This window comes from Thunnus thynnus, chromosome 6 (assembly GCF_963924715.1).
Source record: "Thunnus thynnus chromosome 6, fThuThy2.1, whole genome shotgun sequence".
NCBI lineage: Eukaryota > Metazoa > Chordata > Actinopteri > Scombriformes > Scombridae > Thunnus > Thunnus thynnus.
Window position 1 is genome coordinate 16431508 of NC_089522.1, and position 25353 is coordinate 16456860.

Sequence of the window (25353 nt, forward strand, 5' to 3'; positions counted from 1 at the left end):
TAAACAGCGTTGCCCACACCTAACACCAGACTAGAGCAGGAAAATCTCTATCTACATGATTGTTTCTTGTTATGTATATCCAATGACCTTTATTATGGATGGAGTATAGGATCAATATTTGCATACAGGGTCACTTGTCACCATGATGACACTGAACGAGATACACACAAAACTACAGAACCGAGTAATATTTATGCTAGGAGGGCCCGTTGGTCTGCTTCTCTTAACAGTAAGTCACAAGGGAGACACGTTTAGATGTCCTGCTTCTGGTAAGAGGTAGGTGTCTTAAGTTATTTCCAAATTAACTGTTAAAAACCACATTACCACAACCACATTCAGTATCTCACAAATGATGAGCGAGTTTTAACTTTTGTTTGCTTTTAAATTTGGTAGATTTCCTTCCACTGACCACATCTGACTGATGTTTTTTCCTGTCACCTATGTCTGTCTCTACCAGGTGTGTGACCTAGCTGGGCAACTACTATCTGCAAACACACACCCATGCACACAAATTCATACACACTCTGACCAGTAACAGGCCGTTGCCAGTGCTCGGAGGGCCGTGGGAAGTACAGCAAAGATGAACATGTGTTTAAACAACTTCCCCTCTGGGATTATTGTATTTGTATTTTCATGTGTTGTTTGATTGTTTTAAACTTTTACTGTATGCAATAATAATATCACAGTTTGTGTGGTAAGGGAAGCTGTAGTAAAGTTGTTTTAAAAGTTTCATAATTTCATAAGCCACTAGTACAAGAAAAGGAAGTTGTTGCTGTTCCTAATTCAGTTTCAAAGATAAACCACATTGCTGAATTACTGTTGACAACAATAAAGCATAAAATGAGTCAGGGTCATGATTATATTCTATGGAAGCTCAAGTGAACATAAATAAAGTTTACAGGCCAAAAACTGCATACACACTGTAAACAGTATCAGGTGAGATCAGTTGTTTCTGCAGAAAAAGCTGCACGAGAGTTAAGTAAAATTTTTGTGTTAAAGTCTTTTTATAGTGTTTTTAAGAAGCAGTATTCAACAAACACACACGTCCAGGAATAAATAGTCTTTTTTTTTCATTGCAACGTTAAAACCTGTTACAGTACCTGAAATATCAGGAAGTCTTTGGCCATGACAGACTGTGAGGCTGTCATAGTTCATATTCTTTCAATTCACAAATTAGCCTTGCAAAACAATCCCTTCCATTGTCTCTTTTCTCCCATCATTCAAGACTGGGGTGACACTATTTGTGTGATATGCATCTCCTTTCGCACTTTTCCTCACTGCAGCTGTGCATGGCGGCTCCGTCTTCGATGCCCCTGGCATACAGACGCACCAACTGGCCATGAATCCTGAGAGAAGAAGGGAACATCGTTAAAACAGTGCTGCTATAGGAAATAATCATCCGTATTAGTATATGACTGAGCTGAGTTGCAGTTAGTTTTATAACCATAGGAAGATAATATATAACATAAGATTACCCAAAACACAGCATGTATGGTTATACTCTCTTACCTGCAGATTATATTGGTGAAAGGCAGAATCTCGCCATCGCAGTTCCACACTGACACAGCAGGAGCTTTACTACAGCACAGACCGCAGAGGAAGCTGGTTGCTGCTTTCTGCTCGTTTGCCATTTCCTGCCCCGTGCTTCTCTCTGCCAGCTGTTGCTGAGATCCATTTCTGCTTATAGTCTCGACGTATCGTCTGTCTTCTTCATTTGTCCCACCAATCTCTTCATAAGCTTCCTCCTCTTTGCCGGCAGGGAGAGAGAAACGGACAGCCTTCACACGGTGGACCTCCACAAAAGGCAGGTCAAACTAAGAAAAGTGGGAGAGAGATTGGGTCATGCAGCTTTTAAATTTGCTAGTCTAGCCTTGTTTTTAGGTGAAAGCGCCCATACCTGGTCCTGTGTGCTTGTGTGCCTGTAGAGGAACTTGAGGAAGCCCAGTGGGTGAGTGTCCCATACCAAAATGAGGTCCCCCGTTCCATCCGCCAGGTGAGCAGAGGGAGAGAGGCCAAGAGGACTCTTGGGACATGAGCTGGACATACAAGTGAGAGACACACACCTGAACCTGCCCTCCACACTCACCCACTCACCTGAGGACACAGACAAAGAGAGAGAAGATGCTACATTCAACAGAATCCCTGCACATACTGTACTGTACAACATTGAAGGATCATACCAGAGTTTTTGCCCACCATGCATATTGTATTGCCCGAAATAAACTACACTGGACATTTTTGGATTTCTGAGTATGTTCTTTGACTTCTGATTGACCACTGATGATTTAGCATTGCTGTGTAGTAATGCAGCCCTGACATTTCACATCACTTTGTGCTTTCAACTGCTTTATCTTATGATATTAATTGTGATCCACTGCCTATTACAAGAAAGTGTGAAGTCTCTGAATATCTGCCTTTAGGATAATAACCTAAAAAAGGAAGCTAGAGAGTGCTTTAGAAAATTCTGGCAATGGGAAGCAGAAAAACATATTTTTGTTACTAAAAGTTGTTTGTTCACTTTTCCTAATCTTTACTTTTTTCTTATGAAGCAATGGATAATTTCACCTCTTCAACGCTCTGTAGACTATTCAAATAAAACAATCTTAAAAGGAAGAATTGCAAAGTGGTTGAAGTGGTCACAATCTGTAAACATAATGCAACCTGGAGAAAGGCAACAATTAAACTTCATTTTAAGGGATCATGAGCTAAAAAGGCTGCAATATTGCATGCATGATTTTTCGTAATAAATGAGCTAAAATATGCAAGACACAAACCCAGGACTTTCATGTGTGTCTATGTATTACCTTCTTCTGAGTCACTACTGAACTGGCTGAAGTGGGAGCTGTACAAAGAGCCTGAATCTGAAGAGTGAGGGAATAGTCTTTCTGTGCTTTTGGAGCACACACTGCACCTGAAAAACACAAACACACAACACAAAGAGTTTTCACTCTGCGTGGAAGTCTGTGAAATAACAAGCTCCTCGACCTTGACATCCATTCATAAGAGCATCATAAACCATTTGCTGACAGCCAGAGGCAGCTGCCTCAGACAAAGACAGAGGCATTGTATGCTCTAATGGGAGACCAAGGCTCACCTTTCATCTAGATCAAGTTCCTCATGCCATGGTTCCTACCCTCCTTAAGGTGCACCCAACACCTGAGTCCCTGCTGCAGGTGGTAGCAGTTACAGTGTCACAAGTAGTGAATTTGAACCATTTCACAGGTTCTTTAATAATAATGATGCTTCTCCCATGAACACTTTCTCTCTTTCTCATTAAAAGTGTTTAAGGTTCACAAGGTTAAAGGATAGGTTTACAGTTTTTCAAGTCTGTCTTAAAACAACAGTCAGGTTCCCATAAGAACACTAAAAGAGATTTTCCTCTCTGTAATCATTCCCTCTGTTCATACTGGCTATTAAAAGATCCCCTTCCAATGTACTTTCAATGTAAGTGATGGGGGCCAAAATCCACAGTGTGTCCAATGCGTTTATAAGTTTATCTGAAGCTTATATGAGGCTTCAGCAGTCTGTGTTAGTTATATCAAGTGGATATCTGCCATATTTACAGTCTTTTTAGCATCAAATTCCCTCTTTATGTTTCCTCAGACAGTGCTGTCATCTTGAACCCATATTTTCTGGGTCATTACTCTTATTTGCAGGGTTGAGTCACTTTGGCAGTTCTAACAGTCTCAAGGGTTTTAAAATCTGGGGCTCATGTAGAGACATGACATAAAACATCACTGTTGTTCTGTTGTGTAAAGGAGGTCTGTTTTACCTCACGTAGCTGAGTCACAGCCACAGAACAAGTCAAGGAATGAACAGTTATCCTCTGTGATACAGGAAATGCACCGGAGAAATCATGTGCTAACAGTGAATACTAGTTGCTTGACAAAACCATTATGGAAATAGCGAAGTAGAGTCTGCACAATAGTTAACGCTCCCTTGCTTCGAGATAATAAATGCATTTACTGGTGTTAAAACATCACAAAGTATAGGAGTATGATCTATAGGGCGCACAGAGTAATTTTCTTTTATTCTTTGTTTGAAAGTTTTTTGCTGTTACTTTTAATTGTACTGTGTCCTCCCTTCTTTACGTAATGTTTAGTAGTTGGTGTTTTACCCTGAGAGGCAGCGTGTTTTGTCTCGAGGGCTGGAGAGCAGCGGGTCTGCTGGTAGATACTGAACTATGCCTGCATAGCTTCTGTTGCTCAGATACACCACTGTGCCTAGACAAAGGAGAGCAATTAGAAACTTAGAAATGCTGAAAAGAATAAATTAGAGGTATAATAAATATAAAAAAAACCTTTAAAAAAGAGCATGAGTCACATAAAGTTCTTGCATCTTAGTCATAGTCTTATCAGTGAGAGTTTCCAGATGAATTTTTATCTTGTAGCTAAAAATAGAATACAGAGAGTCTGACAGGATGTATTGAAAATTTAGCATTTAGTCATTTCTTTTCTCTAAATGAATCATCAGTCCACACCTGCATAGTCATATCTGAGAGGTCCCATCCAGCGGTGTTTTTCACTCTCAGCCAGTACGTCTCCATAGAAGCCGTAACCCACCAGAGACACAGAGTAGCACACGAGAGCAGCCGCATGATGTACTGAGCACACATCCAAAGGCTGAGAGTCTCCTGCAAGGTGTTGTGGGAAATGAAGAGGTTACAAAGGCTAAGAATTGACAAAATTGTTCAGGTATTTTATGTTGTTGATTTCCAAAAAAAGAACAATTGGTGATTAAAAGATTATTTTTATGAAGATCCTTCCTCACCGATGATAATGTGCAAAGCTGAAGTAACAGGGTCAATCACTCCCACCGTGGCGTAACACACACAGTCTGTAGAGCCTGCAGACACAGCATAACCAGATGTGTGTGTCACAGCTGTAAATCTGCCTCCATCTGTTTATAAATACTTACTAACAGTGTCATTACCTGCAGGGATGATGCCAATATGAAGCGGACAAGGCTGCAAAGTGACAGTGGGATCATTCTCACAAAGGCCTGCCTCTTGTTGTGTCCGCCCGATCAAACCGTGAAGTATTTCGCTGAACATGCCATCCCCACCCACACACACCACACTGTTGTAAACAAACACAAGGGCTTCTGTTATGAGAGTTATGAGAGTCACCTCCCTGAGAGCTTAGATGTTACAATGCTCTCACACCACAGTGTTTAAAAGGACGCTGGTAACTCTTACCCGTCAAAACCTGTCAGGTCTTTCTTCAAGATGTGGTCTCTGGCCTGATTAGCCCGCTCGGTTACTAAACATAAAAAAAGTCATTTTTTAAAATTAAATTAGTTAGTCTAAGGCATCTGTTAGACATAACCCTTCACCTAGAAGAGCATCAAGCATCTGCATTGGTAACAAATTAAACTTTGCCAAAGTATTGCACAATTTTGTTGTTTCTTTTACCTATTACATGACAGCTGATACCAGCCAGCTCAAACAGAGGGGCAACCAGAGAATGGTAGATCTGTCTTCCTTTCTTCTTTCCTCCAAAGGGGTTGATAAACACCAACAGTCTGTGTGGCCGTGAGGGACCTGAAAGATATATTTGAAACATTTCAGTTTGGTGAAAGCCACCTCTGTCATGCAGCTGATGGAGGAAAATTTATTGTGATATGACCTTAGTGCTTTGTCTTGTTATCCATACTTACTGTGAGTTTTGAGAGCAGTTCTTAGGTGTTGTGTCCACTGGTCTCTGAGGACTCGACTGGGGCAGCTGAACTGGATCCGGCCCAGTCTCCACAGTAACCCATACGAGCCCCCACTGCTGCTACGCTTCACGTAAAAAACTGGTGACGGATGGTGATGGATACCACAATGTTAGCAATGTTAGCACACATCTGATTAAATGTAAAGCTAGTGTGCTCAATACCTGTATGTAAATGATTCACAGTTCATTATAAACTCAACGGTAAAAGATAAGAAGGATGTGTTTTTGTTTATTTTAGCGTTGATTGCGGCCTTGGGTTTGCGATACCCGAGAGTCTCCAAAGATAACCCACCTGTGAAGTCTTTTTCTGTGTCCTCAACCGACTTCTGGGGCAGGATCTCCACCCGGCCCTCCTCCACTCCGACCACCTCCGACACAGGCACTGAAACTTTAATCACACACACACGCAGCCGAATTCAGCGGGAATGCTTTGCATACACTGAACGGAATATTTTAACCACTGGAAAGACTGTTGACCTTTCTCACATCAGACATGTTTACGTATCACAGAAGTCACAGCATAAGTTTAACTAATAAAATTAAAAATAAGTGCATCCCATTTAGCTGTTCCAGTGCCAGGGATGTCTTACAGGCCAAAAAACTGGGACATCATCTGTGATATTAGTTAAACTTGTGTATGATTAATCAATTAATCGATCAACAGAAAATTAATAGGCAACTAAAGTCACTTTTTTTTAGGAAAATGACAAAAAATGTGGTTTCTGCTTTTCGGGATTGAGGATTCGAGGCTTTAATGTCTCACACATGATAGTAAAAACTTGCTTTGTCTGAACAACAAACATTTGAAGACGTCACTTTGACCTGTTTTCACAGGTGTTTTTCACCATTTTCTCACATTTTACAGATATTCTAATCGATTAATCAAGAAAATAATCGCCAGATTAATCAATAATGAAAATAATCGCTAGTTGCAGCCCTGGTATGATGAGTCAAAATGTCTTCTGTAAGAAATGTATTGAAGAACTATTCTTTGGTCAACATTTGAAGACAGTTACTGTATAAAATGTACCGCTATTATGTTGTTTTAAAAAAGGGACACAAGTGAGTGTTATCCCAAAAATGACACACACATGTACAGATGTCCTAAAAACAGACATTTAATTTTTGTTTTTTCATGCTTCACTTCCCTTTCTGTGGATAAATGTGTGATGGTAACAGAGAGAGAGAAAGAGAGAGAGATGGAGAACAACAGTGGGGTGATTATGGTGTTGGTGTGGCAACAACAGATTGAGGACAACCCCTATGAAATAACTTTGTTCCAAGAGGTGTGTGTGTGTGTGAATGCTCCATGTGTTTTCAGTAAACTTGTCTCAGTAGGTTGTGTTTCATGTTAGTGCTGTTCAACTTGTTCTTCACGTTCTTCATGTAGGCAGTAATAATTACAGCACACCCTCCATGTAATATTCCAAAAATGACATGCAGTATGCTATTGTTCATGGTGTTTCCTAGGCAACTTCTACATAACGATGCTGTCTTGTTTTTCAATACACCAGTTAAATGAAAAGAGGAAACGGGTTGTGGCTTTAAACAAGATGACTGTATTTCCTTGTGTGTGCTTACATTATACCTGTGCTTTTTGATTATTATTTAAACATGCAAAGAAGTTAACTGCACAATCAAAGTATGTGTAATATTCTTTATAGAGCGATACTGTAGTCGACAGATGTTTTGGAGAGTGTAAATGCCACCTACTTGTTTTCTTATCTCGATTCTTCTTATCTACCTCGGTCCAGTTGAAATACCAGCCAGTCAGCAGCGCCCGGTACCTTTTATTTCCGACCCACAAACTCGACTCCAGCCTCAGATCTGTCTCCATTTGGAAAAACGCTTTTTAAACCACGTCGCTCTTTCCTGTTTCTCAAAAAAAATCCCCCAAAACTTTTAGGATCACATTTTTTACTCATAACTCCTACATATCTAAGAACCAGCAGCAGGTTGGCAATCTGACATCGTCATCAGTCAACGGAGTCCTTATCTGAAAGCTCATCTTCCTCTGGGTGTGCACATTTTCCGAAGAGACACTTAGGACATTTGTGAAATGTTGAAAACACTGTCTGGCATACGAGAGTTATTCTAAAAATATCCGTTTCCTCCACAGTCCCTCCCCGGTGACACCTGCTCGATTTGCATGTAGCCCTGCTGATTGGATGCCACTGGTTTACCTGAAGTAGGTCTATTAACACATTGGCCAATTACTGCGAGTGTTTAGGGAATCGAACACAAGACCTATTATGATTGTAAGAAGGAGTTGGATTGGATCATGTCACAGTAAATTATACATAACAATAATCGCCATGGGGTGATACATAGGGTGATGTAACCAGTAAAGTGAGTCGTTTAAAATAACAAACTCACTGGTGAAAAGCAGATACAGTTCAACAGCTTTAAAGCCAGTTATGCATTTATACATTTGATATTCAATCAGTGAGTGAAAAACATAGCAACAGTAATATTAAAGTCTCCCTCCACTCAAAAATGTGTTTACTTATTGTTACTTCACCTGGATGTTTGGGCAGCAGAGTTTGACACCTGAAGGCTGTTTACACATCCATCTGCTGAAAGTGGAGAGTTTCCCTGTGGTCACTTGAAATCCGAGTTTAAGGCGCGTGGCCACTGGCGTGATTTGTGACATCACAACTAATTTTGAGCCAATCGTAGTCCAGTATACGTCTTACACACATGTGTGATGTGGAAACTTAATTGACTTTACAGTGAAGTAGGAGACATCTTGTGTCCAGCAGTTAAGCTTTTGAGATGGACAATATTCGCATATTATTAAACTATGTTTTTAATAGGGGAGATGGAGATGCATAAGAATTTAAAACAAGGTAATTTAACTTTTTTGTGTGGAAAATAGACACAAAGTCCTATTCAAAGCTAGGTATTAAAAAACAGGGAGAAAAGGCAAAAAAGAACCTATAACCTTTATAACCTCTATATAACCTATAAAGAACCTGTCATCCTAATTTACCAAATTTCCCGGTAGCCGATGTTGTCTTCTAATTTCAAGTTGAAAGGTATCTAATAAAGGGTTGTCAAGTTATAGAAAATCAAGAGAGTTTTTAATGTGTTTAATATGTGATTTATTTATTTATTTATTTATTTATTGACACTTGACTTTCTTTGAGATTTGAGTCTCTAAAAGCTTAACTTGTGACTTGAAAGCAAAAACATTCAAGTCTCAAAGTCTGACTTGGTATCTCAGAAAAATAGAAAATAAATAAGACAGCAACAGACAGGCTTTGGCCACACACCTTGAATATTTAATTATTAGAGCCTGAAAGTGGTCTCAGTGCTGTAAGAACACCAATAGACAGCTTTAAAAGGAATATAATCAAATGACTGTTGTTGTTAAGACAGACATGAAAAATTGTGAACCTGTCCTTTAAATTGGACTTACCCTAAAGACTTAAAAACAACTTCAGTTCTGCATTATAACATCAATGCAGCTTTTCATAGGAACTGCAGTACTTCCTCTGTGGATTAAACTGTAAAATAAATTTTCTTCTACTGACCTCAGTTCCCAATCTCTGTGCATTGTGTATACCATGTCTACTCTAAGTTCCCATCAAGCAGCTTTATTATACTGTATCCCCAGTGCTTCTGTACTGGAATAATAGACTACTGCCATGCCCAGAGTTTTCTGTGTGATAACAACTGTATTAAGAAATATGGAGCATGTAAATATAATATAGCTTCTATAAATATGCAAATATATTTATTTTATTTTATTTTATTTTATTTTATTTTATTTTCAGAAGTTTAACTGCTGAACACAAGATGTCTCCTCATTCACTGTAAAGTCCATTCTCAGTGTTTGTGCACTGGGGGCTTCAAGTTTCTACATCACACTTGTGTAAGTTGAATATTGGACCAGGATGGGCTCCAAACTCACAAATCATACTCACCCCTTAAAATTAGATATTCAATGAGCTCAGAGAAACTTTCCACTTTCAGCAGATGAGTGTAAAAACAGCTTCTAGTGTCAAACTCTGCACATACATCATTCTGCACAGTGAAGCTCAAACATCCAACTGTAGGAACAAGAAGAAACATATTTCTGAGTGGAGGGTGACTTTAACTGAAATAATTAAATCTAGTAACTATTTTTAACCAGTGATGTGCAGTTTTATTACGTGCAATCCCATTCATCATGTGTATTATTTTTACTTTTTACGTTTATAAAGTAACTTTTTAGACTTTTGCCAGTCTTTTAAGCATTTTTCTATCACAGAATGACAATAATGCATGAATGACAATAAAGTTAATCCAGACAGCCTTGCTTGAACTGTAGCATAAAGTTTGCAATAATGATCTACAAGCTAACATCCAGGCTCTCATCATTCTTCAAAATAAAAGCGATTCATGGAACGTTTGTGTGGTACATGAAAGGGTTTGCAACCTTTACTGTGAAATCTCGGCGCACACCGAGACCGGAAATACTCCTCATTATTGTGGCACGCTCCTTCCTCCCCTCCCTTCCTTGCTAGCAAGCCGACTAAGCTAGCCAGCGAGACAAGCTCTTTAAACCTTACAGCCTAACTATTATGAACTGATTGATCGGTGTAGTATAGTTGATTAGTGTATTTCCACTGTGCCGGTACCGAGAGAGCTAACAAAATGAATATACGAAACGCCAGGGTAAGTTAGATGAAATCTTCTCGACAGCCATGCTGTTTCTACTAACTGTTAGCTAAGCTAGTTACTGCAGCCTGCACGTTAGCTGACCAAATATCGCTGATATTAGCATCATTAGCATCGTGTCATTCACTTGTCTGACACTCAATTTGTTTCTTTCACTGCAGCCGGAGGACCTCATGAACATGCAGCACTGTAACCTGCTGTGTCTTCCAGAAAACTACCAGATGAAATACTATTTCTATCACGGACTGTCCTGGCCTCAGGTTAGTCACTGTGCTCTTTCCTATTTTTGCTGTTTCTGCTAGAACCACACCTCCTGTCCACTCACTTCTCACACTTTTAAGTTTGTATGTTTGACACACATTGATTTTCTTGTTTTAGCTTTCATACATTGCAGAGGACGAAAATGGCAAAATAGTTGGATATGTGCTGGCAAAGATGTGAGTATCTGTGATTACATCTCTCAAACTGACATCACTTGAACAAATGATTTGTATTATGTGTTCCAAAAACTTGCTATGATTTCTTTTTTAGGGAGGAAGACCCAGATGATGTACCCCATGGACACATCACATCCCTGGTGAGTCTCGGCAAGAGACATTTTATTCATCCCTTCTAGTATTTGTATCACACAAACAATATTGTTGTTGGCTTGAACTGAGTGACACAAAAACCCTTCTCTGTGTCTTCCAGGCGGTGAAGCGCTCCCACAGACGTCTGGGGCTGGCTCAGAAGCTGATGGACCAGGCCAGCCGGGCCATGATAGAAAACTTCAATGCTAAATATGTCTCACTTCATGTTCGCAAAAGGTACTGTGCACAGTTGGCTCGCTGTGCACTTGGCGTCTCTTTGTTTTGTTTAGATACATATTTGCATGTCTCTTTGTTTACAAAATGTGCTCATATTCTGATTACATGTGTGTACTTTTTCTCCCCACCGCAGCAACCGGGCAGCCCTGCACCTGTACTCAAACACACTCAAATTCCAGTAAGTCCTTTTTTGTGCCAACATTAATTCATTATTTCTATTTTCAGAAGTACGGAGGTCATGAGGTGATTTAGACCAATAATAGTGGCTTACCTGGTACAGAATATTTCCTGATATTAGGTTATTGCAGATAATTTGGTATCCACCACTATGTTGCCCAATAACAATAACAGGAAATTACAGTACAGAAACGTGACATGCTTTAATAGACATGCTCTGCCTATTAAAATATAAGATCAAGGCTCTTTTTATTAACGCTGATAAGAGCAAGGTGTTTTACTCTTCAGCAGGCTCATCATTTATTTATTCTGACTACATGTTCATCTTGCAGTTGGCAGCACCTCCAGCTCAGCAGTACAGTATGCTGTGTGCAAAGCTTTTCTCTCTTAACTATATCTCTGAGGTCAATTAGATGAAGAATTTAGTCCTCTTTGGTGCATATTTGGGCCAGAATTCTTTTAAAAAAAATTAAGCAAATCTTTTCAAAAGTGTATATGATATATCTTCATAGGATTTTTGTAACTCTCAAATGTTACTATTGTTGGCCTTTAAATCCAATATCAGTAGGGCTTTAATCATGTGTCTAAATTCCCCCCAACAGCTCCGGATACTATAAACAAACGTTTCAGTTATTTGTTCTTGTTATATTTAATTTATCCAATTAACCATTCGATTGTAATTTCTATAAATTTTAGGTTTGCAAGCCTTCTTTGCAATGCTAAGAGTAAAGTTCTGGGGAAATTCTGAATTCTTTCTTCATTTACTCATTTATTTATATGTCCCTAAAGTGTAGTGTAATTCATATATTTAGTCTTAAGAATACTGGAATATAAACTGAGGGCTGGACGATATGGACAAAATCAAATATGATATTTTTGACCAAATACCTCGATGTCGATATTGCAACAATATTGTAGGGATAACTTCTGGTGCTTTCACAAAATATTTACACAATGAGATTTGTGATAAATAATCATCAGCAATGTAGATATAATGACTTAGTGGGTAAAGGCAAATAGTAGAACAGCTAGAACAGTCTGGCAAGTTCCGAAAATTACATCATTTTACTGTAATGCAGCCGTTAAAACCAGGAAAAGTCCACACTTATGCAATATCATGATATTACAAAATCCAAAATTGCCCCAAATGTACCTATAAAATACCAAGTTTTTACATTTTTTATGATTGTTAACTCCCTCCAGGTTGCTTAAATCCCCAGAAAAAAAAACTACCCAGGATGTGACTCAGTGTCCTCAGTGGCAGCTTCAACCCTGACAGTTTACACTGACTGTAACTGATGTGTTATCTTATTGCTCCTCCGCAGGATAAGCGAGGTAGAGCCTAAGTACTATGCAGATGGGGAGGATGCCTACGCCATGAAGAGAGACCTGGCCCACATGGCTGATGAGGTAGTCTCCATGTTTATTCACTATGGCAACACATGATGGCGCTCCGTTGACATTGCTTTTCATCAGCTCCTTGTAGGCACCTCAAGCACCACTGAACTCAGATGAGTAGATTCTGTTAGTGAATATGTCATATTTTTGTCTGTGTGTCCTACAGTTGAGAAAGCCGGGCGTGCGTGTTTCGGGTCAAGAAGCACCGTCTGGCCAGAGCCCGTCAGGGTCTGGTGACCAGGAGAGAGAGAGTGAGAGAGACAGCGGAGGAGAGAGCAAAGAGCTGAGTGAAGTCAGCGAGGCAACAGAAAGCACAGACGTTAAAGATTCTTCTTCTGATTCACAATGACCCTGCAGTTCTAGACCTTTTTAAATTCATCCCTCATTTCTTCTTTTTATCTCTATTTGACAATATCTCGGGCTTGACAAACTGTGACTATCTTTGCATCAAAGCCATTACTATGTTTCTCCATTACTGTTTTTTTCTTCAAGTCTTGCTTTTCACTGCAGTGATGATGAACAAAGGGTCTTGGATAATGACATGAATCAGGGTGTTATCTAAAGTTTTTATTGGACTGCTGTCGTCATTAGCTAAAGTGGCCCAAAGTTGGGAGATTTACAGTATTGGAAACAACCTGTGCTTTTCAATTTGTCACAATCTGGTCTCTTAATTATTTAACAGACTTACTGCAAATAAATCTTTCAAATAATAATTCTGGTATTGCATTCATTTCAGTAAACGACTGTTGAAGCAGCACAGTTGTAGGGCTGCAACTAACGATTATTTTCATTGTCGACTAATCTGTCCATTATTTTTGCGACTTATCGATTAGTTGTTTGGTCTATAAAAAGTCATAAAAAGGTGAAAGAAGTCGATCACTTTTTTCCCAAAGCCCAAGGCGACGTTATTGACCAACAGTCAACAACCCAAAGATATTCAGATTACTGTCATAGAAGAGTAAAGAAACCAGAAAATATCTGTATTTAAGAAGCTGGAGTAAGATAATTTTAGCAAAAAGAAAGACATGAAACAATTATTCAATGATCAGAGTAGTTGGCGGTTAATTTTCTGTCAACTCGTTGCACCTCTACATCAGTAACACCATCTACACAGGAAATGAATAGGTTACTATTGATTTCACACAAACGATACCTCTGTTGTTCACCTTCAGATCCATAATGCTTTCTCTTTGGTAGTAAAAAGGTATTATGCAGGATGTGTGGGTTATTTTGAAATGGTCTAACTTTGGCGACTCCTAGCGGAAGCATAAAAAAATACATGTTAGAGAGCATTACACACACACACACACACACACATTGCACACAAATTCATGGACACTGACAAGTAGCAGTGGAGTAGATCTCAGCAGAATTGCCACATTTATCTACAAACCATAAAACCTACTTTATCAGAATAATAATGCAACTATTTGGGATAAGTCACAAACATGTTACTCAACGTGAAGTCAAGTTGCTGAATATCTGACCTCAAAGGCTAAAAAAAGTACAGTGGACATTTAATGTCTGGTAGTTTCATGGTTCTCGCATGGTCATCAACAGTAACAGTACACCACAGCTCGTGACTTCCTTTAATCAGTCTGTCATTGTTAGACTGGCCAAGATGTGTTAGTTTAGTTGATGTTTAGGCTGATTATGCAACATCAGACTGTCTGTTAGAGGAAGGAAGCAGGACTGAGAGAGAAGTACATGACAGATAAGAACAAATAATGCACACTGACTTTGCAGAATTTTTGTCACAAATTGAAATGTCTCAGTTTCACACTTTCACACCATTTACCAGTCTGCAGCTAAAGGTGAGAAAGGGCAACAACACTGCCTCTGCTCAAAACAAGTGAGCAGGCTCAGAAACATTAAATGTGATTCAGTAGCTGCAATGGTCTTTTGTTTTTTTTGTTTCCATATATGTGACACTACATGAGGTGCGTCCATGAATAGTAGCCATAAATTACTCATAGAGCAAGAAGATTGTGAACTAAGGTGACCTTTGATCTTGTGCTAAGAAGACCCTGAGTATTCAATTTTTGTTTTTGTGTTTTTTAACAACTGAACACTATAGCAGCTGATTTCACTCAGTAGGCTGTGAATAACCAGTGAGGAGGGACTAATCAGTGAAAACAGCTGGTGTTTGATTGGACTGAAAACCTGCTGTGGAGTTCAAGAGGCAGCATGAAAGAGAAAGTAAGGACTTGACAGAAAAAGGTTTTCAATCGTCACACTTGCACAATCATGCACACACACACACACACAGAGATGCCTCAAACTATATGTGTGAGTAAGAGAGAGAGAGAGAGAGAGAGAGAGTCAGAGAGATGAGTTCCACTCCACCCACACCCATCCGTGTCCAATGTGAGGGGGAGGTGAAACAGTTGAGAGCTTACTGTGCTATTAACTGGCATTATTGAGTCGCCTCATTCTGGAGAAGAAACTAGTCAAGACTGCTCCTCATCAGGTAGGATTCTTTTTTTTCTTTACTGGATCTATTAAACTTTCACTGATTTTTGATTTACAGATCTGTCTCACCAAAAACAGGACATTTTTGCCAGTTTAGGTCTAATAAACATGTTTTTTTGTCTGCATGTCGACTGTGTTATGAAGGCTCGTTCTGCTTGATTATTACAATTATGTTATTATTGGCTGCAGACATAGTCCTCGGGCCATCAACGTTCCATAGCTGAGGCAGCATCTATGTGTTGGTACTTGTGAAAACTCAGAGTGAAACACGCAGCGTTATACTAATAGCGACTGAAAATCTAGTTGCACTGGGGTTAAGATTAGCTTTAATAAAACATTGCAGCAGATTGTGACGACAGGAGGTGGTGATTCACTGCTGATCACACGGAGAAAGAATGGAAGGGCTAATGGAAAAGGGTGACATAGGCTGGAAAAATGAGACTCTCCTCTTTTTTTAAAAGGATTTTTGGGTTTGCTGTAACACAGCGGAGTCATTTTAGCAGGTCAGTTGGTAAATTTTTTAGTTGGAAAAAGTGATGAGTGCACTTTTCAGCTAAAGAGAATGCTGATGAGTGACGTTTGGCTTCTGAAAAAAGGAGAAGTTAAGAGAGAGAGAGAGTGTGTTTCTCTGTGTGCGTATGTGTGTACATAAGGTTATGATCCAGCAAGAGAAAAACCCTACTCTTCCCTTTTCTGATAAGCTCTATGTCCTCCTAATGAATGATATCCTGCAGACATCAACTCGTCAAATGATCATGTGTTTAAACAACTGTTGTGCATTGAAATAGTTCAGTCATGCCCTCTCAGCACCATTTCATCTTTAGTTTGCTAAGATTAGGCCAAGATATTGTGTATTGCTGTTAGTTCCCATCATTCAACATGAAAAAGAAAAAAAACGAAACCACAGTCCTTAAGATACGTGCTTTTCAGTTTCACTCTTACATGATAGGTTTACACAGGTTCAAATCTTAAAATAACTGTCAGTTGTTCATATGAACACTGAAACAGGTTTTGCTTGCTGTGATTATTCCTCCTGTTCAAACCGACCGTTAACTCCAAATGTGTTTACGATGTTAGTGATGGGATATGAAATCCAGTCCTCGATTGAGCAAAACATTAATATGAGGCTTTGGCCATCTGAGTAAGTCAAATAAAGTGGATATCTTCCACAGTTACAGTCTTTTTAGTAAGAATTTCCCTCTGTCTCGACAGTGTTTTCCTGTTCAGCTGCAGTGGAAGGATCATAACAAAAAGAAAGAATTTGGCAATAAAAAGACTGAAACTTTCAAAGATATTGACTTGATTTGACTCATTTGAATGGAGGAAACAAGTTCCAGTTCTTCTTTATTGTCATGTGTAATAAAAATACAATAATCTGCTCTGGCTCTCTCTGCCTCACCACAAAGGGCACATTATCCCAAAACAGCAAAAACACACTATAGACCTACATAGACAATGTACACAATGTATTCATGTATATACATTGTAAACATAATATACAGTACACGATAACAACAAAGTGTATATGGGTGCGTCAGCTGTTCAACAACCTGACTGCCTGAACAGCTGTCAGCTCACATTAGCTTCAAATAAACTTTTAAATACACTTTTGCACGGAAGGAGGACTGTGGATTTTGTCCCCCATACGAAGTGCATTATGAAGGGATCTCGTAGTGGTCAGTATGAACAGGGGGAATGATTATAGTACGAAAAACATGTTTCAGTGTTAATTTGTGCACCTGACTATTGTTTTAGGACAGACTTGAACAATTGTGAACCTATCCTTTAATTTTGACCTTTATCCTGTATAAAGCTCAGTCTCAGTCAGATAAACTTGTCCCATCTCTTCAATCTAAACTGGAATATGTTTTCTATGAATTGCTGGCAATCAACCGTAGAAGAACAAAGTCAAAAGCGGCCGTGGCTTCTATTTTATTCTTGAATACACAGAATATACTTGAAGCGCTTTGGTTAACTTTAGTATCATTAGTAAAACCACCTCTAGTCTTCAGAGCATACATCCCATCCGAGTTGTATGCCTTGCAGTTCGCCCTATTTTTAGGGCAGCTGAGATGTTGCTAGAGCTATTTTCGCTCCATACATGCAATTCTGCAGCTTGACCGGTGTGGCAGACAGCACATGCCAACTGGTTTTCTAGTTGTCTGCCGTTCAGCAGAGCATAGCAGAGGGGCACCGGTTTCAAGAGATGTGTTACAGTAAGATGAACACGCTGTCTTGGCTCTTTCTGTGGTAGGAGGAAGTTTGCATGGTCTGTGCAGGGGGGTGTTTCAGCATGAAGAGTGTGATTGTTTGTAGAAAGGCATGCTTGGGTGCAGCAGTGGGTCACAGGCCTTTTTTTTTTTTTTTTTTTTATAACCAGACTTTGTCCAGCAGCAAAGAAGATCAAAATAGCAGTATTAAGTGCAACATGAGTTTGTAAGAGAGTTTAAAGGAACAGAGCGGCTGATATTTCACACTACATGGTGGGATGATAAAATAATCACTCCGTTTATACAGAATTCCACCCAGTTGGAGCAACAATGACTTCCCATGTGAAACTCAGGAAGGAGAAGGTTGGTACAGTGGACTACGATACACAAATCAAAGGTAAAATAATTACGTAAATTGTGTGACCACATAAATTACATGTGTAACATTCTAACAACCTCTTTACTACACACAATCTAAACTGCGTTCAACATGTGCCCTTTTTTTGTGAAAAAAACTTGTAAGAAGCTGTTTCTCACCCACAGCAGCACTTTCACAATGAGTCATATTCTCTCGTACATGTTTGTTCTCATGTTTGTCTGTAACTTACCCCCGCCCTTCATTCTCTTTCAGAGGTGCGTTGCCAGCTTGTAGACCAGCTGAAGGTGTTGGACTTGCAACTTGAGCAGAAGAGCCAGCAGCTGCAGGACCTGACAGACTACCTCCGCCGAAGGGGTGAGATTGAGAGCGAGTACTCCCGCTCCCTGGAAAAACTTGCAGAAAAGTTCACTTCCAGAATCAAAAGGTAAAAGTGATCCTGTATTTTGATAGGGCACATAATATCGACAAGCAGTTCATTTGTGCATTCCTGGTTGCATCTTACAAAACATTTGTCCCTGTGTTCCTTCCTTTTCTTCACTACATATTCTCAGGAAGGAACCCGGTAGTCACACAGTGGCCCAGGTCTGGCTGGCTCTGCTATCCCAGACTCGCCAAGAAAGTAGGGACCACAATAGACTGAGTGAGAGCTGCAGCAACCTTCTCATCCAACCTCTCACACACTGCCTGGAGTACACACAACGTCTTGCCAAGAAGGTACTGATGCAAGCGCTGACCCATAAACCACAAACATGGCCTGTCATTAAGCATTTGGAGAGATTGACAAGTCTGTACCTGCACACTTTAATTCACCTGATGCAAACGATATTACCACTTTTCTTTTTTAGACCTTTTCTTTCTACCCAGTATTAAAAAAAAAAGTGTCTCAAGTGTCTCACTGTGTTCTCTCCATGTTATGCCATCTCACTCAGACTGATGTGTTTTGTCTCCTCTCCAGAGTAAAGACATCTGTACTCAGCTACAAGATGGACTACTCAAGGTTACCACAGAGCTACAGACCGTAAGTGGTAATTGCCCAAAACATCTTTCTGTTTCCTAAACAAACAAAGGAAAATATCACTGTATGTGTCTCTGTGCAGGCATGGCGGACGTACTACCAGTACCACTCAGACTATGTGTGTGCAGAGGGGAAGCTGAAGGAAGCAGAGAAACAGGAGGAAAAGCAGAAGCAGAGTGCTGCTAAGAAACTGGAGAGGTTGATAGAAAAAGTAAATAAATATCCTTTATATAGTATTATGTGCATAGATCTCTATGAATGTCTGTTTCATCTCTTATTGGTGATTGTTTATGTGCTTATAGAGACAAGGTAAAGTCCAAGACATATACCTGAAGTGCAGCAAGGCCCGAAACGATTACCTCCTAAACTTGGCTGCCGCAAACGCTTCTATGAATAAGTACTACCTCCAGGACATCTCAACTCTCATTGATGTGAGTGTATCAGTTCACAGCTCTGTGTGTGAACTGATGTGCAGCACCAGACTGAAAGCACCCGTATCAAAGAGGCGATATTGTCTGAAATTTCTTTGTCTGCCTCAGTGTGCAGATGTCGGGTACCGCGTCTCTCTGGGCCGGGTGATGCAGGCCTACCTATCCAGTCGGTGGCGGGCCCAGCAGAACCTGAGCACGGGGCTGCAGCAGCTCCAAGGGTCCGTGTCAGGACTGGACCAGTGCCAGGACAGAGACACCCTGCTGCAGGACCACTATAACACCTTCTGTATGCCCCTTCGTTTCCCCTATCAGCCCCATGATGGAGACCAGGTGTGTGTGTGTGTGTGTGTGTGTGTGTGTGTGTGTGTGTGTGTGTGTGTGTGTGTTCTTCTGTGTGAATACTTTCAGTACAAGTACGTGCATTTCTCAGATGTTTGACATCAACTCAAGACTCTCTTGTGTCTCTCAGGTTTCTGAGGTTAGTGCAGAGTGTGAGATGAGATGCGAGCTGGAGACCAGATTCAAACAGACACAAACTAGGCTGAAGGCAGTCACCCAGGAAACTGAGGAGGTACAACAACATCACACATCATTATCACCTTTTTTATGGCTTTACTGTATCTACTCATGTTATATTCAAGTTGCCATGTTTGAGTCCAAGGCAGAGTTCATTCAAGGCTACAAATAGTCTATAAAATAATGTTCTTGCTATTTTAAACCATATTTTATTTTAGTTTTCATTTATTTTTGTGAAAGGATGGACCCGTGTATCTTGAGTTGAAGGAAATATGGAAAGAAGCACTGTAGCACATTACTATGGCACTTAGAGAGGATTTCTTAGGAGTGATTTATACTTATTAATCAATAATTGCTGCTAGAAATGGTCCTAATCAATAAAACACACTTCAAATCAAACTCAGCTTGTTATTCAGGTTGAAAGCTTGAAAGAAACATAATGTTTTCCCACACTGGTATTTTACACACCATCATCAAAATGCCAGTTTGTACAGAATCAGAGTTGAGGGTCAATTCCAGTTGTTGTTTCTGCCACTGTCACACAGGCTACTAAGAGCATGTCAGCAGCCCAGTCCACCCTGCTGGAGGGTATCAGTGATGATGATCTGGAGACCAGCAGCAACAGCGCTTCATCTCAGGAGGGCAGCACTGAGAACCTGTCAGTCAGGCCCAGTGTGGCCCGTCGCAGGGCCAACTTGCAAGAAGTAGAAAATCTCTACTTCACTGTGAGTCTGTTTTTAAAGTAATAGACCAGAAATAGTACACGCTATGGGAGGTTTCTGATGATGACAATCAGTGGTCATGTTAGTTTGATCACTGGAGTTTGGTGATGGTGATGATAAGAACCACAGAGACCGATGTCAACAGAATGGTAATGATTTAATTTGTTTTACAGAAAGTAAAAGAGTACCTTGTTGGAAGCTCTCTGGTAGCTAAACTGCAAGCCAAGCATGACCTGCTTAAAGTGGCTGTTGAAAAAGGTATCACTTCTCTTTTCTTGTAATAGCACGAGACAAAATGCTGACAAAGTGTCATTTAGGAACTGATGGTGCATTTCGGGGTATTATTTACCAATAAATTGTTGTTCCTCTTTTTTTACACATAAGTAAAGTATTCAGTTTTTATTTATTCTAATGTATTTCTTCTTACTGCTTCTCAGGTAAGCTTGTTCTAATCCTTTTTTTTTCTCTTCCTAGCTGAAGCATCAAATAGACATCAACCGAGGTAGGGATATAAACCTTTTATGAGGTCTTATAGAATAATTATGAGCCAAAACAGAGTAAACTGTGTGTTCATGTTATGGTATCTATCTCTGCAGACTCAATGGAAAGTCTATGCGTATCAGGAAAAATCCCTCAAGTGGCAATTTGATGCACAACCACAAACTTTTCAATGGAGACATGTTGTCCTTCATACAGGTAACTACTTTCATGATCTCGCCATTTCCACTTTCAGAATTATTCTCTCCATATGTATAGTTAGTTTATTATAGTTTATTTTTCTTTTCCAGCACATGACGTAGAGATAATGTGTCAGAGTTGCTGTTTGTGAAAATTCATCAATAAATTTCTTATTTTCAGGAGTCAGGACAACAGATTCCAATTGTTGTGGAAAGTTGCATTCGCTTTATCAACCTTAATGGTAAGAATGAAAGAACGGTAAAACAGCAGCTGCATGTTTGTAAGATATACTTGACATATTTTAGTTCAAAATATGATTTAAAACCTCTGTGTGGAATCTGAAAATTAGTACCCTTCTACAAACGAAAACGTATGCCATCAGAATAAATTTAAAAAGATGCTATAATATAAAAATTCAGCTAATGGTGGCTTTAAATATATTTTGCATTGGATCTAAAAAGTCTCACTTAGTTTAGGATATTGAGGAATTACAATAATCTGTCCGTCCATCAGGTCTCCACCATGAGGGGATATTTAGGGTTCCAGGGTCTCAGATGGAGGTCAACAACTTGAGGGACGCATTTGAGCGAGGTAGGCCTGTGTGTTTTTTATGTTTGTGTGTTGGCATGACTGGTATGCATCGTTAAAGTAGCTCCCCATGCTGTGGAGCGTTAATAATGTGGGGCAGTGTGCTATGGACATCCCCTGCAGGAGATGACCCCCTGGATGAGCAGAGATATGACCTGGATTCTGTTGCCGGAGTGCTGAAGCTCTATTTTAGAGGTCTGGATAGTCCAATCTTCCCCATCGACAGCACCAGCAAGCTCCTCGAGTGTGCCCGTGAGTGTGTTTGGTGTACGTGTTGAAATGTGAAATGAGTGTGGCTGAGAGTGTACAACAGGAGCTTATCTTTCTTTCATCTCCTTTTCTCAGAAATAAAGAACGAGGCAGAGAGAGCTGCTCAGCTCAAAACAGTCATCTCTTCTTTCCCTGAGCCGGTCATCATTGTCATGAGATACCTCTTTGCATTCCTTCATCAGTGAGTATTGCAGCTCATTGCAGTCGTCACTGTTCAGTATATGTACCTGCAAAAAGCATTGTGTCAATCAGCCAAATCAAAATGTGTCTTTCTGGAAAGAAGAAGGAGCTAATGGGATCATATATTCACAATTTTTAGCTCTATTGTGTCTTACACACATTTGATCTGGCAGAAGTGTGATAGGCATGTATTTTTTTCACTTTATACTTTAAATTTATCAGAGCCAAATGAACTTTACCAGCTCATTCCAAAAACATACAAAACAGCCATTGTTTAAATAAGTATAATATTAAACATTTTGGAGAAATTGCCTCTATAAGCCTCTCGACTTCATCTTTTTTGTGCTTCCTTTATTCTAATATTTTCTAATCCTTCATTCTATTTTCTTTTCTCTCTCTGTTCCCTGCCTCTAGTGTGTCTCAGTACAGTGACGAGAACATGATGCAACCTTACAACCTGGCTGTGTGTTTTGGTCCAAGTCTGGTACGAGGGGCCCAAGATGATGACGTTGTCACTCTGCAGCCTCAGATCAACGCCCTGGTGAAGAGCATCATCCTCCAGCATGAAAGCATCTTCCCCAGCCAGAGCGAAGTACCAGGACCTGTGTACGAGAAGTGCATGACACTGGAACAGGATGACTGGTAGGAGAAAAGATGTTCAGATGCATACATGTAATATGGACAAAGTGTACAAAATGACTGATTATGTGACTGTTTTTCAGTGAACCTATCATCGATGAAGGAGATGGGGATGCGGAGTACTCTCAAATTAAAGATGGTGAGTTTAAATGCTCATATTATTATTATTTTTTTTATTTTTTTTTTTTACTGTGATGGTGTCTCTGAAGAATAAATGAATAATGTCTCAATGTGATGCACAACAGAAGCGGAAATGGGATCCTCAGCTGACCAAAGCACCAGCTCGTCTGCAGCACCTCCACAGAGAAAGGGAGAACGTCCAAGAACCAACAGCAGCGGCTCCATTGACCAAAGCAGATTGACAGCTGGACCAGCAGGGGGCGGCATCACTTCAACTGGAAAGTTAATGCTTCAGATTCCCGTTGGGCCACAGGGCAGGCCACGGCGGGTCAACTCTCCTGGCTATGTGCGCAGAGAGTGAGTACCAATGAATGTCGCACTGTCACAACTGATTTGTCATGTTCATGTGAAAAAATAAATATGCAATTTGTTCTTTTCCTTTTTGCATACAGGATTCAGGAACAATCATCCTCTGAGGATACTGCTACTCAAGTTGACAAGGTCTGTCTTCTTTCTCATTTGGTTTTAAATTACTCTGAATACTTGTAGAAATGTGTAACTAATGGGTTATTAAATGATTTACTAATGCTTTACTAACAAAGGGTCATGGGTTTGTCACATTCTAATGAGCCATCAGCAAAATTTAGTCAATCACCCTAAATATTTAAGTCATTAATGACAATTTTTACCACAACCCATTAAGTGTGTAGTTGTAAATGTTAATAAGTTGTTAATAAATGGATTTGGTCCAGATGCTCTGCAGCACTTTGAGGGTCGGAGGTTGAACGGTGCATTGGATTGGTCTTCCTAATGAGCTAAGAGCTAAAAAGAAAAAGGAATTTTATGCTGAAGGATAACACAAGCCAAAAAATATTTTTGGCAACCCCAACACAAAAGCTTTTTTTATTGTTGGCTTATAATAATCTATAAAGCATTAGTATAATCACTAAAGCATTAGATATAAATGATAAACCATCATAAAAAGTAGCACTAAATTTCTCATGTTGTAATACCAACAGTACATTATGTTTTTATGATAAAATCAGAAGCTCTTGAGCTGAAGGCAGTGCAGAGAACAAAGACGGTTTTGTCTTTTTCCTTTCCCATCACCATTGTTTATGCCATCTCACAGGAGGTCTGTCGCCAGATGGACTCGGTCTTCAAGGAGCTCCTCACGCGGCAAACCCAGCAAGATCCCTCCTCTCCCTCTGCCCAAGCTCCCCAAAGGAAAGGGAAGCGTGATGGACGCAAGTAGAAAGGAGCGGGGCTGTTCAAAGATCCACTGGAGTGAGAGGACTGGCATCAATAGATGATACAAATTAACACTGAGGTGTAGGGTGATGTGCCCTGACAGCAGCTTTCAACACATCTATTTCTAGAAAATTGAGATTACTGACCCATAGTCACTACTCTGAGGTCCCTGTGATTGGTTTGGGCATCTTCACAGCGTGGCTCGATACTCACAAGCCCTTTCATTCATGTTTTGTACAGCAGAACCCCATTGTGACTGCAGACCTGCAGCACCATGTGGAAACTTACTTGAAATGCACAGTTGTGCTTGTGTACAATTGGATGTGGTTATATAACTTATGAGTTTATATCTGCATCTGTGTAGGTGTTGATAGATTCAACTATTACCACGTGAGGCCAATTTTTCTCAGTGATTTTTAGTCGGTACCACATATCTACATGAAAGCACATATCTATGCTTCTTCAAATGTCTGTTTACCACAATGAGATGGAGTCACAAAGTTGGTAAGAATACTGTGAATACTAGAGCTGTAAGGAATTTGTATATATGAAATATTTGTAACTTGTTTCAAACTGTATATCTAGGCAATATGCTAAATAAATATTTTGTCTATTCTGAAAGCTGTTTTTATTTTTTAGCAAGAGGACTGGAAAACCTGGGATGTGGAACTTATGTTTTAAATTTCTTTAAGTCTTCATTATGAGTAAGCTTTTTAAAATAGATTTATAACACAATCAAAAACACAGATTGTATTGCAAAAACTAAAAAAGGAAATGAGGCTGTAAAAAAGAGTAACTAAGGTCAAGAAATTTTGGCAATACAACTTTTTCCACAATACACATTTTGACTTGTTATTGGAGAAAAAGACACATAATGATGATATAAGAGGGACTGCTCTGTTCCATTTAAGTATATCTAACTCTTCAGTCAGCCAGCATTAGTTACACCTGTGCTATTACTGCTACGACCTGTGAAAATGTCTTCTGTGAAAAAGTTCTTTAAACTTTCCAAATAGTTTTATAGCTTTCTTTTTTAAAGCCATACTGGGAATTATAAAAGGCCATTTCGTAAATCCTCACTTAGACAAACAGCTTTTTCTGTCCATGGGATCAACATGT

General features: G+C 39.7%; 3 protein-coding genes across 4 annotated transcripts; 2 read left to right on the plus strand and 1 right to left on the minus strand.

The window, feature by feature from the left end:
* Positions 1 to 31: 31 nt before the first annotated feature.
* Positions 32 to 7824, minus strand: zgc:158263 (ceramide kinase family protein). The gene is made up of 13 exons (XM_067592134.1): positions 7431 to 7824; positions 6010 to 6105; positions 5659 to 5796; positions 5414 to 5542; positions 5198 to 5261; positions 4933 to 5078; positions 4771 to 4845; positions 4481 to 4633; positions 4118 to 4223; positions 2805 to 2911; positions 1898 to 2094; positions 1510 to 1814; positions 32 to 1346 (listed from the first exon to the last, which is right to left on the minus strand). Exons 1-13 carry the CDS (start codon positions 7552 to 7554, stop codon positions 1238 to 1240), a joined length of 1749 nt encoding a protein of 582 aa, XP_067448235.1. The 5' UTR covers positions 7555 to 7824; the 3' UTR covers positions 32 to 1237.
* A 2360-nt stretch (positions 7825 to 10184) lies between these two features.
* On the plus strand, positions 10185 to 13476 carry naa10 (N-alpha-acetyltransferase 10, NatA catalytic subuni). Its single transcript, XM_067592136.1, has 8 exons — positions 10185 to 10379; positions 10544 to 10642; positions 10761 to 10819; positions 10914 to 10959; positions 11073 to 11188; positions 11322 to 11366; positions 12691 to 12775; positions 12930 to 13476. Exons 1-8 carry the CDS (start codon positions 10359 to 10361, stop codon positions 13110 to 13112), a joined length of 654 nt encoding a protein of 217 aa, XP_067448237.1. The 5' UTR covers positions 10185 to 10358; the 3' UTR covers positions 13113 to 13476.
* A 1429-nt stretch (positions 13477 to 14905) lies between these two features.
* Positions 14906 to 24855, plus strand: LOC137184454 (SLIT-ROBO Rho GTPase-activating protein 3-like). Of its 2 annotated transcripts, none has more exons than XM_067592138.1 (22): positions 14906 to 14962; positions 17753 to 17842; positions 18077 to 18248; positions 18376 to 18538; positions 18780 to 18842; positions 18922 to 19050; positions 19142 to 19270; positions 19379 to 19600; positions 19740 to 19841; positions 20332 to 20511; positions 20682 to 20766; positions 20983 to 21010; positions 21105 to 21204; positions 21367 to 21427; positions 21700 to 21777; positions 21898 to 22026; positions 22120 to 22225; positions 22639 to 22866; positions 22947 to 23002; positions 23109 to 23340; positions 23436 to 23484; positions 24116 to 24855. In XM_067592138.1, the coding sequence occupies exons 2-22, from the start codon at positions 17776 to 17778 to the stop codon at positions 24236 to 24238; spliced, it is 2502 nt and encodes an 833-aa protein (XP_067448239.1). In that variant the 5' UTR covers positions 14906 to 14962; positions 17753 to 17775; the 3' UTR covers positions 24239 to 24855. The 2 variants fall into 2 exon arrangements, with proteins under 2 accessions (XP_067448239.1, XP_067448238.1); XM_067592137.1 differs by lacking the exon at positions 14906 to 14962 and adding an exon at positions 14975 to 15233.
* The last annotated feature ends 498 nt before the right edge of the window (positions 24856 to 25353 follow it).

What these genes read in the sequence shown, in the direction of transcription:
- LOC137184454 (XM_067592138.1), top strand. Translation starts at nt 17,776, where the DNA reads ATGACTTCCCATGTGAAACTCAGGAAGGAGAAGGTTGGTACAGTGGAC. An exon ending in TCGCTTTATCAACCTTAATG is followed by an intron (nt 21,428 to 21,699) that starts GTAAGAATGAAA and finishes TCCGTCCATCAG; the next exon opens with GTCTCCACCATGAGGGGATA. An exon ending in CTGCTACTCAAGTTGACAAG is followed by an intron (nt 23,485 to 24,115) that starts GTCTGTCTTCTT and finishes GCCATCTCACAG; the next exon opens with GAGGTCTGTCGCCAGATGGA.
- zgc:158263 (XM_067592134.1), bottom strand. Translation starts at nt 7,554, where the DNA reads ATGGAGACAGATCTGAGGCTGGAGTCGAGTTTGTGGGTCGGAAATAAA. An exon ending in TCTCAGATATGACTATGCAG is followed by an intron (nt 4,224 to 4,480) that starts GTGTGGACTGAT and finishes TCCTTTGTCTAG; the next exon opens with GCACAGTGGTGTATCTGAGC. An exon ending in ACACAAGCACACAGGACCAG is followed by an intron (nt 1,815 to 1,897) that starts GTATGGGCGCTT and finishes CACTTTTCTTAG; the next exon opens with TTTGACCTGCCTTTTGTGGA.
- naa10 (XM_067592136.1), top strand. Translation starts at nt 10,359, where the DNA reads ATGAATATACGAAACGCCAGG. An exon ending in TGAATATACGAAACGCCAGG is followed by an intron (nt 10,380 to 10,543) that starts GTAAGTTAGATG and finishes CTTTCACTGCAG; the next exon opens with CCGGAGGACCTCATGAACAT. An exon ending in GGATATGTGCTGGCAAAGAT is followed by an intron (nt 10,820 to 10,913) that starts GTGAGTATCTGT and finishes TTTCTTTTTTAG; the next exon opens with GGAGGAAGACCCAGATGATG.